Genomic DNA, 14,139 nt, shown 5'->3' on the forward strand with positions numbered 1-14,139 from the left:
TCTTATTCAGTAAAACTACCAAATTCTTCAAAATGCTTGAGTTTGGGTTTTCCTTTCCTGAATACTGAAGGAAGCATACTTGACAACCCCACAATCCTCCTCCTTGTTCTCCCCCCTCTCCTCCTCTCCCCTGCTAATGATGCTTTAAAGTTTATTTATTTATTTTATTTATTTATTTTTTCAAACTTCTATACCACCCTTCTCCTTTCAGACTCAGGGTGGTGAACAGCCAAGATAAAAAACATTTATACATAAAGTTAAAAATAGATTTAAAATAATTAAATAAATTTGGCCCGTAATTTAAAACTTATCAACTTAACTTAAAATCCGTATCAAATTTTAAAACCAACCATAAAATCAGGACAGTCCGGCTAACTGAAAAAAATAGGTTTTTAGGGCCAAAGTTGTAAATGGAGAAAGCCAGTTTGGTCTAGTGGTGAAGGCACCAAGCCTAGAAACCAGGAGATGATGAATTCTAGTGCCATCTTAGGCAGGAAAGCCAGCCGGGTAACTTTGGGCCAATCACCAGGAGATTGGGAGTTCTAGTCCCACTTTAGGCATGAAAACTGGCTGAGTGATTTTGGGCCAGTCATCAGGAGACAGGGAGCTATAGTTTCCCCTTGAGGGTTTTTAATAGGTTTGCAATGAAGCCCTTTTAAAATGACAAAAAAAGAGAATGGAACGGAGCGGAAAGAAAAGGAGAGGAGAGGAGCGGAAGATAACAGAGGGAAGGAAAGGAAAAAAGGGAAAGAAGAGGAGAGGAGAGGAAAGGAGAGGAGAGGAGAGGAAGATAAAAGAGGGAAGGAAAGGAAAAAAGGAAAGAAGAGGAGAGGAGAGGAGAGGAAGATAAAAGAGGGAAGGAAAGGAAAGAAGAGGAGAGGAGCGGAAGATAACAGAGGGAAGGAAAGGAAAAAAGGGAAAGAAGAGGAACAGTGTTTTTCGCCCACCAAGTTTTGGGGGTCCACACTCTTATTTTGCCTGTTCTCCACTCAAACTCCCAATCCGGATCCCGTCTGCTCCCTTCCCAGCATTCCTTGCTGTTTCTGACCCCTTTGCCCCCCTCTCCCGGCAGATTCAGCGAGCGGCACGGAGAAGTTGGCCCTGATCGTGGGCACGGCCGCCTTGGGGACGCTCCTCATCTTGGCCGTGGTGATCGTAGCTGTGGTCTGCCTCCGGTAAGGCGCTGCTTCCCAAATGGAGGAGTGGGAGGGGCCAGGAGAATGTGGGAGGGGCCCCACCGCTTAGCCAGGGCTAGGGAAACCGTGGGGAAAAAAAAGTGGCCAGGCGCCTGGGAGTTCCGGCATCGAAGGTAGCCTTGTACAAATGAGGAAGACGCAGAGGAGCCTCTGGGATGAAGGAGTTCAGGATTGGCCAGCAGAATGATATGTTGAATTCAGGCACGGGCTGTGGGAGGGGCTAATGGGGGTGGGAGGGGCTAAGTGGGAAGTGGGAGGGGCTTCGGGCAAGCAAGGGGCTTTGAGGTCATCTGTGTACCTTCTCCGACAGGCGCCAGGGCTCCTCTGCATCTCGAGAGCAAGAATATTCAGACAAACCCGGACAATACCTGATTGGGCACGGTGAGAATGGGAGGAGATTCATTGGGGGGGTGGGGGGCTTCCAAGGGGGGAGGGGGCTGGAGGGGGGAGTTAGGCTGTCAGGAATTTATTTATTTATTTGCAAAATGTACTCATTGCCCACCACAACTGCGACGTAACTCTGAGCGGCTTCCACTATAAAAAGACTGAACTCCATAAAACCAAAAAATGTAAGTAGAATTAGGGCCGTCCTCGTCTTACGACCGCCCAGAATTTATGTCGCTAAGCGAGACGGTTTGCAAGTGAGTTTTGCCCCCTTTTGCGACCTTCGTTTGCCACCGGGGTTAAGTGACAACCGCGGTGGTCATTCAGTGAGGAACCTGGTTGTTAAGTGAATCCGGCTTCCCCTGTAAACTTTGCTGGTCAGAAGGTCGCCAAAGGGATCACGTGACACCCCCCCACCCTCCTGGGACACTGTGTCCGTCGTAAATAGGAGTCAAGCATCCAAATGTAAATCACGTGACTTTTGGGGATGCGGCGGTGGTCATAAGGGTGGAAAACGGTCGTAAGGGTGAAAAATGGTTTTAAATCCCTTTTTCTGCTGCCGTCGTAAGTTCGAACCATCACTAAGCGAGCGGTCGCAAGCCGAGGAGTGCCTGTACCACTAAGAAAATCAAACCGGTTAGGATCCATGGGGGGGAGCCCCCTTAACGGCTGCCCTCCTTCCCCATCTCCGGACAGGTACCAAAGTCTACATCGACCCCTTCACCTACGAAGACCCCAACGAGGCCGTGAGAGAGTTTGCCAAGGAGATCGACGTCTCTTACGTGAAGATCGAGGAGGTCATCGGGGCAGGTAAGGATTGGGGCCATCGCTCTGCTCCCCACTTCCTTTCTGTGGGGCTACGAGAAACAGCTGGAGAAGATGTGGTGCCAGAGGCAGAGACTCAGCCAGGGCCTTCAGAACCTCCAGAGGCTCCTTCAAGTGAAGAGAGTGAAGTGGAGGAGCCTCTTCTCAATGCTCGAGCATGCAGGGCTGCCAAAAGGCAGGAGTGGCTCCTCAGGAGGAGGTCTCCTCGAGAGTAAGGCTTGGGGCTAATTGGCCACTCCCTTAGCCTATTTAAGGAGGAACACCAACTGAAGCAATTTGCAGGGAACAACTTCATTCACTCTCTTTCGCGTCCTGATCTTAGTTCTCTTATCAGTTTCCTGCAAATTGCTTCTGGGCTTTCTGCCAACCACATTAAGATTACGATTATTTATCCTTTGGATTCTTGTAGGCTGTTAAGAAAGTTAATTATCAGCCTTTGTTTGAAAAAGACTGATTTAATTTAGGAAACTAAAGTTTGTACAGACTTAGTGTGTGCTGGGTTCTTTGGGGTCCGTAGCTGGGGCAGAACAGGTGGGGGGGATTTCTGATGAGAGCAGGAGAGGGGTTCAACAAAGTCAAGAGGGCAGCCCCAACTCGGTGTTGATGTGCGTCGCGATGCACACGAAGCCCTGCTTCGATCACAGGCAGCTAGTCCTCAACGTACGACCAAATCGGTACCACAATTTCCTGAATTGATTGGCACCTGATTTTACCACCTTACTTTCCCATGGTTCTTAAGTGAATCTCTACAGTTGTTAAGCGAGTCACATGGTCATTAAGCAAATCCCCATTGACTTCGCTGGCCAGAAGCGGGCTGGGAAGGTCGCCAATGGCGAACATAGGACCCCGGGATGCTGCGATTGTCCAAAATAATTCTGGTTGCCAAGAGCGTGAATTTCTTATCATGTGGCTGTGGGGATTCTGCGGCGGTCATAAGTAGGAGGACCATGTTTTTCAGTGCTGTGGTAACTTTGGTCACTAAATGAACGGTCGTAAGTTGAGGACTACCTGGATAGCATTTCAGCAGAGGTGTGGGTCATTCCTCTGAGTGACTATGGGAAGTTGTATCCGCTTTGTTGTTTGGGGCCCTGCTGGTCTCTTCCTCACCCGAGAACGGAGTTGTTACAAAAACGGGTGGGCAACTATGAGGACTTTACAACCTGTGGACTTCAACTCCCAGGATTCCCAGCCATCAAGGGGTTGACCAGAATTCCAGCATGGAAATAGACAAGAACAATTGTGACGGAGCTACGTTGTCGTGTTTTTTGATAGGATAACTTTCTTTATAGGTAGATGGTGGGAATGCGGTAAACATAATATATCTTGACTTCAGCAAAAGTGAAAAAAGAGCTGGCTGGGGAATTCTGGGAGTTGAAGTCCACAGGTTGTAACCTGTGTTGACCCAAAAGATGCAATTAAAGAGATCCGGCCAAGGAGAGATCACTTTGGAGGAGAGACCCTCCTCACCCCTTTCCTTCAAGAGGAAGCCTTGCGTTTTTTGGGGGTGGTGGTCCTGAATTCCTATTTAATTATTAAGCAGCCTCCTCCCTCTCTGCTGGACCCTCGACTCTCGCAGGTGAATTTGGGGAGGTGTGTCGTGGTCTTCTGAAAGTGCCGGGCAAGAAGGAGATCTACGTGGCCATCAAGACCCTGAAGGGGGGCTACACGGAGAAGCAGCGGCGGGAATTCCTGAGCGAGGCCAGCATCATGGGCCAGTTCGAGCACCCCAACATCATCCGCCTGGACGGGGTCATCACCAGCAGCGTCCCCGTCATGATCGTCACCGAGTTCATGGAGAACGGCGCCCTCGACTCCTTCCTGCGGGTGAGCAGGCCGGGTTTAGTTTAGTTTAGTTTAGTTTAGTTTTTTGTTATTTTGTTATTTTATTTTATTTTATTTTATTTTATTTTTATTATTTTTTATTTATTATATTATTTTTTATTATTTTTATTTATTTTATTTATTTTATTATTTTTATTTATTTTATTTATTTTATTATTTTTATTTATTTTATTATTTTTATTTTATTTTACATTTTTATTTTATTCATTTTATTTTATTATTTTTATTATTTTTTAATTTATTATTTTTATTATTTTTATTATATTTTATTATTGTCTTTTGTTTTATTTTTATTTTATTATTTTATTTTATTTTACACTTTTATTTTATTCATTTTATTTATTATTATTTTTTAATTTATTATTTTTATATTTTGTTTTATTTTACATTTTTTTATTTTTTTTATTTATTTTATTTTATTTTATTTTTTGTTTTATTGTTTTGTTTTGTTAATTTTATGTTTTTTTTTATTTTAATTCATTTCATTTTTTATTTAATGTTTTGTTTTATTGCTTTGTTTTGTTATTTTTCTTATATTTTATTTTTTTTTATTTTATTTATTTTACCCTTTCCTTTTTTCCTTTGGAAAGGGAGTGGGCTGTGCATTGACTAAGCTGTTCCTCTGAAGAGTTTTTCCTGTAGTTCTTTCCCCAAGAAGTCCCACCTGGAACCTTCCGGTTGATACAAGGGTCTCTCCAACCTCAGCCTCTTTAAGCCTTGTGGACTTCAACTCCCAGAATTCCCCAGCCAGCGTGGGAGCTCTTGGGAGGGCCCAGATAAAACCCCCAACTGGTGGGGTCACTCACATCATGGCTGGCTGAGGAATTCTGGGAGTTGAAGTCCACAACGCTTAAAGAGGCCAACTTTGGAGAGCCCTGCAAAAAGTTTTCAAAGCTAGATCTAGAGAAGCAACCTAGAACGAAGGAGAAATTTCCTGACTGTGAGAACAATTAACCAGTGGAACAGCTTGCCACCAGAAGTTGTGAATTCTCCAAACCTTGGAGGCTTTTAAGAAGCGACTGAAGGCCTTTGCAATCCCTTATTCCTCCCAACAACAACCTAGGATCTGAGTAAAAAGCCCACCAAATATTTTCCCAGCCCATTGCGGGGGTCCTGACCCCTCTCGCTTGCCTCCCTGCAGTTGAACGACGGGCAGTTCACGCCCATCCAGCTGGTGGGGATGCTTCGGGGCATCGCGTCCGGCATGCGCTACCTCTCCGACATGAGCTACGTTCACCGCGACTTGGCAGCCCGGAACATCCTGGTCAACAGTAACCTGGTTTGCAAAGTTTCCGACTTTGGGCTGTCTCGCTTCCTGGAGGAGAATTCCTCGGATCCAACCTACACCAGCTCCTTGGTACGTCCGGCTCTTTTCTTTCGCTCCCTGGACACAAGGGTGAGCCCATTGCAAGGGGGGGTGGACTAGATGACCCGCGTGCTCTCTGCCCCCTCCCCAATTCTACCATCCCTCTTTCCTCAGGGGGGCAAGATCCCGATCCGCTGGACGGCCCCCGAAGCCATCGCCTTCCGCAAGTTCACCTCGGCCAGCGACGTCTGGAGTTACGGCATCGTGATGTGGGAGGTCATGTCGTTTGGAGAGAGGCCCTATTGGGACATGTCCAACCAGGATGTGAGTGCCCCCCTTCCCCTGTGAGGATGACTTTGGGGGAGGGGTCTGGGGGTCCCCAAACGCCCCCATCCAACTTCTCCCCTTCCCCGTTAGTTGGAGAGAAGCAACCTAGAACGAAGGAGGAATTTCCTGACAGGGAGAACAATTAACCGGTGGAACCGCTTGCCACCAGAAATTGCATGTGCTCCATCAAACTGGAGGTTTTTAAGAAGAGATCAGACAACCAGTGATTCAGAATGGTGTGAGGGTCTCCTGCTTGAGCAGGGGGTTGGACTAGATGACCTCCAAGGTCCCGTCCGATTCTTGTCATTCTATTCTCTCTCCTAGCTTTGCTTCAGCTGATCTGGGGGGGGGGATTGGTGGCACCTCTGACCTTCATGGCCCAATCCAGACCCTTCGCTGAGCTTTTGACCCACCTTTTTTCGGAGACGAGTTCTGACTCCTGTTGCACATCCAGCCGCTTGGTTCACACAACCTACCCTTAACGTGGACTTGGGTGTTTCCCTGACCCATAGAATTCCTTGTGTCCGGTGTGGGTGTGTAACTTGGAGAGCACCAGCGCCAATCCCTGAAAAGCTGCCCGTCTTCTGGGCAATTTCTTCCCCTTCCCAATCGCTGGGTGGTCTCCCATCCCATAACTAATCGGCTCTGACTCTCCTTGGGGTTTTGCTGGGATCGGCCAGGGTCGTCTGGATGCTTCTTGCAGGTCGAGGAAGGAAATGCCTCAAGGCAAACCACAGGCCCTCTTCGGTCTGTGTCTCATTTGCACGCTCGGTGTGCCCAGTTTGTGGGTCCCGTGTTTTTGTTGTTGTGGTTTGTTTTATTCCGGCGTCTGAAAAAGGAGGATCATTTTTTCCCTGCATTCATTTCCCACCTGCTCCATACAGATAGTCCTTGACTTACAACAAATTATTTTAAAGTCCGTTCAAAGTTAAAATGATGCTGAAAAAGTGACTTACGACCATTTTTCACACTTATGACCGTTGCAGCATCCCCAAAATTCAGACACTTGGCAATTGACTCGTATTTATGACGGTCGCAGCGTCCCGGGGAGCGGGGGGTTAATCACATGATCCCCTTTTACGACCTTCTGACAAGCGAAGTCCATGGGGAAGCTGGGTTCACTTAACAACCTTAACAACTGCAGTGACTCCCTTAACAGCTGTAGTCGTAAAACGGGGCAAAAGTCCCTTCACAACTGTCTTGTTTAGCAACGGAAATTTTGCGCTCAATTGTGCGGTCATAAGTCAAGGACCAGCTGTATCTTCCACTCTGATTTGTGATTTTCCCACGGGCCCCAATCCCGCCGTTGATGGAGGACGCCCCTTTCCCTGCCCTCCTCCCTCCTCACCCCCAGCGCTTCGCTCTCCTTCCCCAGGTGATCAACGCCATCGAGCAGGATTACCGCCTGCCGCCCCCCACCGACTGCCCCACCTCCCTGCACCAGCTGATGTTGGACTGCTGGCAGAGGGATCGCAACGCCCGGCCTCGTTTCGCCCAGATCGTCAACTCTCTCGATAAACTGATCCGGAATCCCGCCAGCCTCAAAATCGTCTCGCGGGGAAACGGGGGGTAAGTGGGACACACACACAACAAAGCTTGGCACCTGGACTGTGCACGCAGGAACCTCTCCGGGCACTTTTAGAGGTGGGCAGAGGGGTGCCCTCGCTGTGCCCGTCACCTTGGTGGCTTTGGAAAATGGGGTCTGTTTCATATAAACACAGGGAAAAGCGGAGAGGACCAACGGGCAGCTTAAACACAAGCGTGTCCAACCTTGGCCAAGTTAAGATTTGTGGACTTCAAGTTCCAGAATTCCTCAGTAGGAATTGAAGCCCACAAGTCTTAACGTGGCCAAGTTTGGAGACCCCTGACGCATGTCGCATTTTCCGATAAAGTAACTTTCTTAATAGATAGTGGGAATGCGGTCGACGTAATATATCTTGAAGTCAGCAAAGTGAAAAAAAGATTCGGCTGGGGAATTCTGGGAGTTGAAGTCCACAAGTCTTAAAGTTGCCACGTTTGGAGACCCCCTGATGTACAGAACCTAGCAGTCCCCTGGGAACAGGCATCCTTTGCAATTGTTTTTCCTAGATTTTTTTTTTTTATTAGTAAGTTTACAGCAGAGGTGTCCAACCTTGGCCACTTTAAGACTTATGGACTTCAACTCCCAGAATTCCCCAGCCGGCAAGGGTTTACCAGAATTCAGCCTGGATAGGACAAGAACGAATGTGGGTAGATTACTTTATCCCATTTTTTTAAAAAAAATTATTTTATTTTTTCCAAACATAAACATAAAATATCTCTTTCATAGATAGGTACAATCGATTACATTTCTTTAACCGGCTCCATTCACAATTTCCCATTACATCTTTTAAAATTAAAAATCAAAACATAAAATTTTTTAACATAAATTCTAGCATCTTAATCTAAACCATTCTATTATATCATCACAAATTTAATTTCCAAATGAACTTAACTCATTGTTATCTTTTAACCTCAATATCAAAACATTAATCTTAAAAAATATTCTAACCTCTTAATCTAATCATTTTCCTTACAATTTTATCACCACAAATCTTATTTTCAAATTAAATACAACTCTATTTTTATAGAACAAAATTCTATCCATATTTCTTAAGCTCTAGGCCCATTTCATCAAATCTTTAAATCTTAGACTTTATCACTTTAACTTTGATTTTCTCACACTTATCACCTATTACACATTTCATTTTACACAGATTTATCCCAAAATCCATATCCTCCTCCATATCGCCTACTATTATTTTACTGATTTCCAGCATATTTTATTTTAGCTGATTTTCAGCATATTCTCCTCCATACCGCCAACTATTGTTTGGCTGTTTTCCAGCATATTATTATTTTGGCTGATTTCCAGCATATTATTTTGGCTGATTTCCAGCATATTCTCCTCCATACCGCCGACTATTGTTTGGCTGATTTCCAGCATATTATTATTTTGGCTGATTTCCAGCATATTCTCCTCCGTACCTCCAACTATTATTTGGCTGATTTCCAGCATCTTTTATTTTGGCTGATTTCCAGCATCTTTTATTTTGGCTGATTTCCAGCATATCCCATTTTTTGATAGGGTAATTTTCTTAATAGACGGTGGGAATGCGGTCAACGTAATATACCTTGACATCAGCAAAGTGGGGGAAAAAAAAGAGCTGGCTGGGGAATTCTGGGAGTTGAAGTCCACAAGTCTTAAAGTGGCCAAGTTGGATATCCTTGCTTAAAATCTTTATATTCTCCATGAATGACGTAGGGATTTAGACTTTGCACATTTTCCTTCTAATTGTTGAGCAGCTACCTAGAAATAGAATTGTGTGAATCACAAAGTCTGGGGTGGACTCTGCTGGGGGGGGGAGGCTTACAGGCTTTTGGGGGGGGCACCCAAGCATCCAGATGTTTTGGGTACCCATTACAGAGTTCCCACACAGGACTTGCCTCTGGGCTGTGGGTTCCCCCTATGGGAGAGCCCCCCCTCTCCTCGTGAGCCTGACTCGTTGCTGGTTCTGCCCCCCCGCCCCTTCCAGGCCCTCCCACCCTTTGCTGGACCAGCGGCTGCCCCACTACTCGTCCTTCGGGTCGGTCAGCGACTGGCTACGTGCCATCAAGATGGGCCGCTACGAAGACAGCTTTGCCAATGCCGGTTTCACCTCCTTCGAGCTGGTCAGCCAACTCTCCTCCGAGTGAGTGGATGGGGGGTCCGGAGGGGCGGAAGGGCAAGGGCAGGCAGAGGATCCCTCTCACCCCCTCCCTCCCCTTCCTCGATTTCCCTCCGCAGAGACCTGCTCAGAATCGGAGTGACCTTGGCCGGACATCAGAAGAAGATCCTGTCCAGCGTCCAGAACATGCATGTCCAGGGCAAGGCCAGCACCTCCACAGCCGTCAAAACAGGACAGTTCTGACGGGTACTTGGCCGGAGAAGCACAAATTTGGCCGTCTCTGACTTTTGACCTCTTTTTGGGGAGGGGGCAGCCAGGAACTGGCCTGGAGGAGATGCCTCCTCTTGACTTGCCCCATCAGCCCCCCCCCACGTCTCTCCTGCTCTTCTCGCTTCCCCTCCCCCCATATATTTGCTCCTTCCTCATTTTTGGGGAGGATGTCCAAGGAGACTGAAGTTCCAGACTGACCCATGGACCCTCTCGGACAGTCGTGTTCTGCGCCAGCTTCGTGGCAGGGAAATTGGGGAGACATACACCCCCCGGGACGGAGGCCACGAAGGCCGGCTGGTGGGGGGGGGCTACGAACTGGGGCCCTCCCTTGACCAAGCTCCGAGGAATATCATGCCAAAGAAGACCAGCCCTTCCCAGCCAGTGCCCCCCCCCAGCTGTGGGGAGCAGTTTCTGGGGGGGCCTTCGGAAGTGGGGAGGGAACGAAGCCCCCTCTGCGGGCGTTTGGGGCCTGCTGGAAGATACAGGTGGGCAAACTCATCCAGCCTCAAAGGGAGATCAGGCGCCCCTTCGCTTTCTGCCGACTTCGAGCAACGGGGAGACGAGACTTGAACCCAGCACCTCTTCTGCATAAGGAGGAGATGCAGCTGGGTGGTTGGCGGGGGGGGGGCAGCCGGTTCCCCTCCCCCACTCTCTAGGGCCAGGAAGCCAAAGAATTGGGAACTCTGCTTAGGAGCGTGGGCTATGCAGACTCTGCCCCCGCAGAAAAGGGGCTTCCAGAGACTTCCGCCAAGACAAAAGGGTACCCCAAATCGGCATAAAAGGGTGGGCAGGGGCAGCTGAAGTTGTGGGAAACCCAGGATGGGACTGGCAAGGCAGGCTCCGGCCTCCAAGACAATCAGGCAACGGTGCCACCACGGATGAGGCCGTGTGGGTGATGCCAACAGAGGAGGAGAGGGGTGGGGGGGGCTCCCGATGGCCCCTGGAGACACCCCCCCCGGGGGCTTATCGCAGGGTGAAGGCCAAAGCCAGGCTGCTCCCCGGGATCTTGCGGCGTCACAGCCAAGCTGGCCTCGTTGGCACAGGCACCTACCAGCCGTGCCAGGGGAGCGATGCGCTGGCATCCGAGCCGAGGTGCTGCTGCTTCTATAATGATTCTTTAGCCTTCATATTGAAGGTGCTCATATTGCTTTTTATTAAAACAAACGGTGTATCTTCTAAGCCAAAATTAAGGGGAGGGGCGGCCGAGGGGTGGGGGTGGGGGGCCAGTTGATGGCTGGCAGGGGATTTGGAGGGGGCTGAGTCCCAGGGTGCCCCCCCCTGCCAAACACATAGACATGCACGACTGCTAATGCACGGCAGATATTCTTACCTGGAATTGCAAAAGTTTGAAACGTCCAATATCTAGGTGGGATTTTTTGGAGGAATGAGGGAGGCTCTGGTTGCAATGTCAGGAGCCCCAGGACACCTGTGGGGGTGCAGGGGTCCCCGAAATGCAAGAATGGAACTGCAATGGCACAACCAAGGCCCCCCCTTTCTCATCTGTCATTGACTGTCCTATCAAAGGAAGTGGGGGGCAAAGCAGAGATAAACAGGCTGACAGGTAGGGGGTTGGAAGCTGCTCCCCCAGGGAAAAGTGCTAATTTAATTCTTTTTTTTTTAATTATCCTCTTTTTTTTTGTTTGTTTAATAAACAGAATCTTTTTTTAAAAAAAAATAGAGTATTAAACTTGGTTTGCACAGGAAGACTGAGCTGAATGTTAAAAGTCGTGGGCACATTCACAAAATGGCTGCCCCCCCCCCTCCCTCAGGGTGTATCTTGACGTCTGTTTTAGACACCTGGGGGTGCCAGACAATATTCCAGGGGGTGCGAAAACTTGGGAAACTTAAGAAGTTTCAAAATGATAGTGTATATGTCAAATGATCATTTATTTTTTGAAAGGGGTGCGAGAATATATCGGAAGCATTCTAGGGGTGCAGGGTATAAAAAAGGTTGGGGACCCCCTGGTTTAGACCGTTGGTGCCATCGTCTTCCCCTCCTCATCCCACCAGCCTCTACCTACGAAACAAGAGAAGCAGAAACTGCTCCCCACAGCTGGGCGGGGGGCAGCATTAAACAGATAATTTGAAGCTAGAAAAACATGGATTACGAACGTCTCTCTTGGGTCTAGGCAAGCTGGGAAGGATGGCTGTTGTAGTCGTCCGGACCTCCAGACTGAGCAAGGCTGACCCGGTTAAGAGAAACCCCACATTTCCACCAAGAACCGTGGTGGCCCAGTGGTTAGAGTGCGGTATTGCAGGCTCCTGCTGCTGACTGCTGGGCTGCCTGCAATTTGGCAGTTCGAATCTCGCCAAGGCTCACGGTTAACTCAGCCTTCCATCCTTCCGAGGTGGGTAAAATGAGGACCCAGATTGTTGGGGGCAACAGGCTGACTCTGTAAACCGCTTAGAGAGGGCTGTAAAAGTACCATGGAGTGGTATATAAGTCTAAGGCAGTGTTTCTCAACCTTGGAAGCTTGAAGATGGGTGGACTTCAACTCCCAGAATCCCCCAGAAACACTGGTCTAAGGGCTATTGCTATTTCAAGGAGCCTGGTGGCTCAGCAGACTGATTGCATTGTGATTAAGACCAGCTGCCTGCAGTTACTGCAGGTTCGAATCTCCCCAAGGCTCAAGGTTGACTCAGCCTTCCATCCTTTCTAAGGTAGGTTAAATGAGGACCCAGTTTGTGGGGGCAATAAGCTGACTTTGTATAAATATACAAAAGTATGAAGGCTATTGCTTAACGCCTTGTAAGCCGCCCTGAGTCTTCGGAGAAGGGCGGCATATAAATCAATTTTTTTTTAAAAAAAAAGGAGGGTGGGGGGGAGATGCTGGAATATAGGAAGTCCTCGATTTACAACCATTAGCTTAGTGATCCATTCGAACCAATGACTGACTTGAAAGACTCCCCCCCCCTTAAAGTCTTCTTACCCAGCTGACCCTAAGCCTAGCTAGCTGGGGGATTATGGGAGTTGAAGTCCACCCATCTTAAAAGTGTCCAAGGTTGAAAAATACTTTTCAGAAATGGGGAAAAAAAAGGCATGAAAATTTGCAGGGAAGTGCGACACCTTGTGGCCCAACTGTGGTATTTACGAATGCATTTGCTCAGAATCAGAATAGAGCTGGTTAATTTTGTCTCTCCTCTCCTTTCTCACCTTTCTCTCTTCTGTTTCCCCTCCATCACAATATACATAAAATGCCTCTTTTCTCTTAGTATAGAAACAGGAATAGCCTATACCTATGCCATTTCAAATGTGTAACTGTCCAGTCTCTTCTTAAAAACACTTCCAGTGATGAAGCACACACAACTTCTGGTGGCAAGCTGTTCCACTGGTTAATTGTTCTCACTGCTAGGAAATTTCTCTTAAATTCCAGCTTGCTTCTCTCCTTGATTAGTTTCCATGCATTGTTTCTTGGCCTGCCCTCTGGTGCTTTAGATAATAAATTGACACCCCCCCGCTCTTCTTAGTGGCAGCCCCTCAAATACTGGAATATTATGTCCCCTCCCCCTAGTCCTTCTTTTCTCTAGACTGGCCAAACCCAAATCCTGCAGCCGGTTCTTCGTATTTTTTAGTTTCCAGGCCTTTAATCATCTTAGTTGCTCTTCTTTGCACTTTTTCCAAAATCTCCAACATTTTTTGGTAACATGGGGACCAAAACTGGATGCAGCATTTCAGTTGTGGCCTTGCTAAGGCTTTTAACTGGTCCCTGGGGGCTTTTTCTTAGAGGGGCAATCTCGAAATTAACCGAACTATGTCATATTCTTGTTATTATTCTGTTCTATAGACAGGAAAAATCTCTGTACGTTGTCAGAGGCAATGCATCCTCTAGTTTCTCAAACAAGAAGCCCATTCCACCCCCAAAACCCCCAAATCTGTAGGGGGGGGCACCAGGTTGGTGAACAAAAGGCCAAAATACCTACCGTCAAAAAAGTTTGCTGGATTTAAGTTGCTAACCTTTGATTAGGCATTAAGTCAACAGCTGTGCTGATGTAGTGTCGCCTTCCAACCTAGTTTGTTGAACCGTGGCTTGTTGAACCAGCCACAGCTGGCTGGGCTCGCCCGTCCCACTAAGCCTTACATTATAGGTTGCAATGGCTGAGACACCCCCCCCCTCAGACACACACAAAAACATGCCAGGCTTTGTGCAACAGTGCGAACTGCTGAACTTAACCTTTGCAACCGGAAAGGAGAGAACCGGGGCAGAAAAAGCTTGTTTTTATTGAGTTAAAAATGAACAATTGTTCGGAGCTGGATAGGAACGCTGGATTTTAGCTCAGAGAGCGCGAATGGAAAGGGTGTTGG

General features: G+C 47.8%; 1 protein-coding gene across 1 annotated transcript in view; it reads left to right on the plus strand.

Annotated features, from left to right (window-relative positions):
- The window catches only part of EPHB4 (EPH receptor B4), a 44,090-nt gene extending 32,579 nt beyond the window's left edge, over positions 1–11,511 (plus strand). The window contains exons 8-16 of the mRNA XM_060684735.2: positions 1,073–1,175; positions 1,507–1,577; positions 2,277–2,390; positions 3,982–4,229; positions 5,389–5,604; positions 5,728–5,877; positions 7,256–7,449; positions 9,435–9,590; positions 9,686–11,511. Coding sequence (XP_060540718.2) covers positions 1,073–1,175; positions 1,507–1,577; positions 2,277–2,390; positions 3,982–4,229; positions 5,389–5,604; positions 5,728–5,877; positions 7,256–7,449; positions 9,435–9,590; positions 9,686–9,809 — 1,376 coding nt within the window. The 3' untranslated portion in view covers positions 9,810–11,511. The remainder of the gene's footprint in view (positions 1–1,072; positions 1,176–1,506; positions 1,578–2,276; positions 2,391–3,981; positions 4,230–5,388; positions 5,605–5,727; positions 5,878–7,255; positions 7,450–9,434; positions 9,591–9,685) is intronic.
- The last annotated feature ends 2,628 nt before the right edge of the window (positions 11,512–14,139 follow it).

This window comes from Pantherophis guttatus, chromosome 4 (assembly GCF_059756535.1).
Source record: "Pantherophis guttatus breed Tessera chromosome 4, ASM5975653v1, whole genome shotgun sequence".
NCBI lineage: Eukaryota > Metazoa > Chordata > Lepidosauria > Squamata > Colubridae > Pantherophis > Pantherophis guttatus.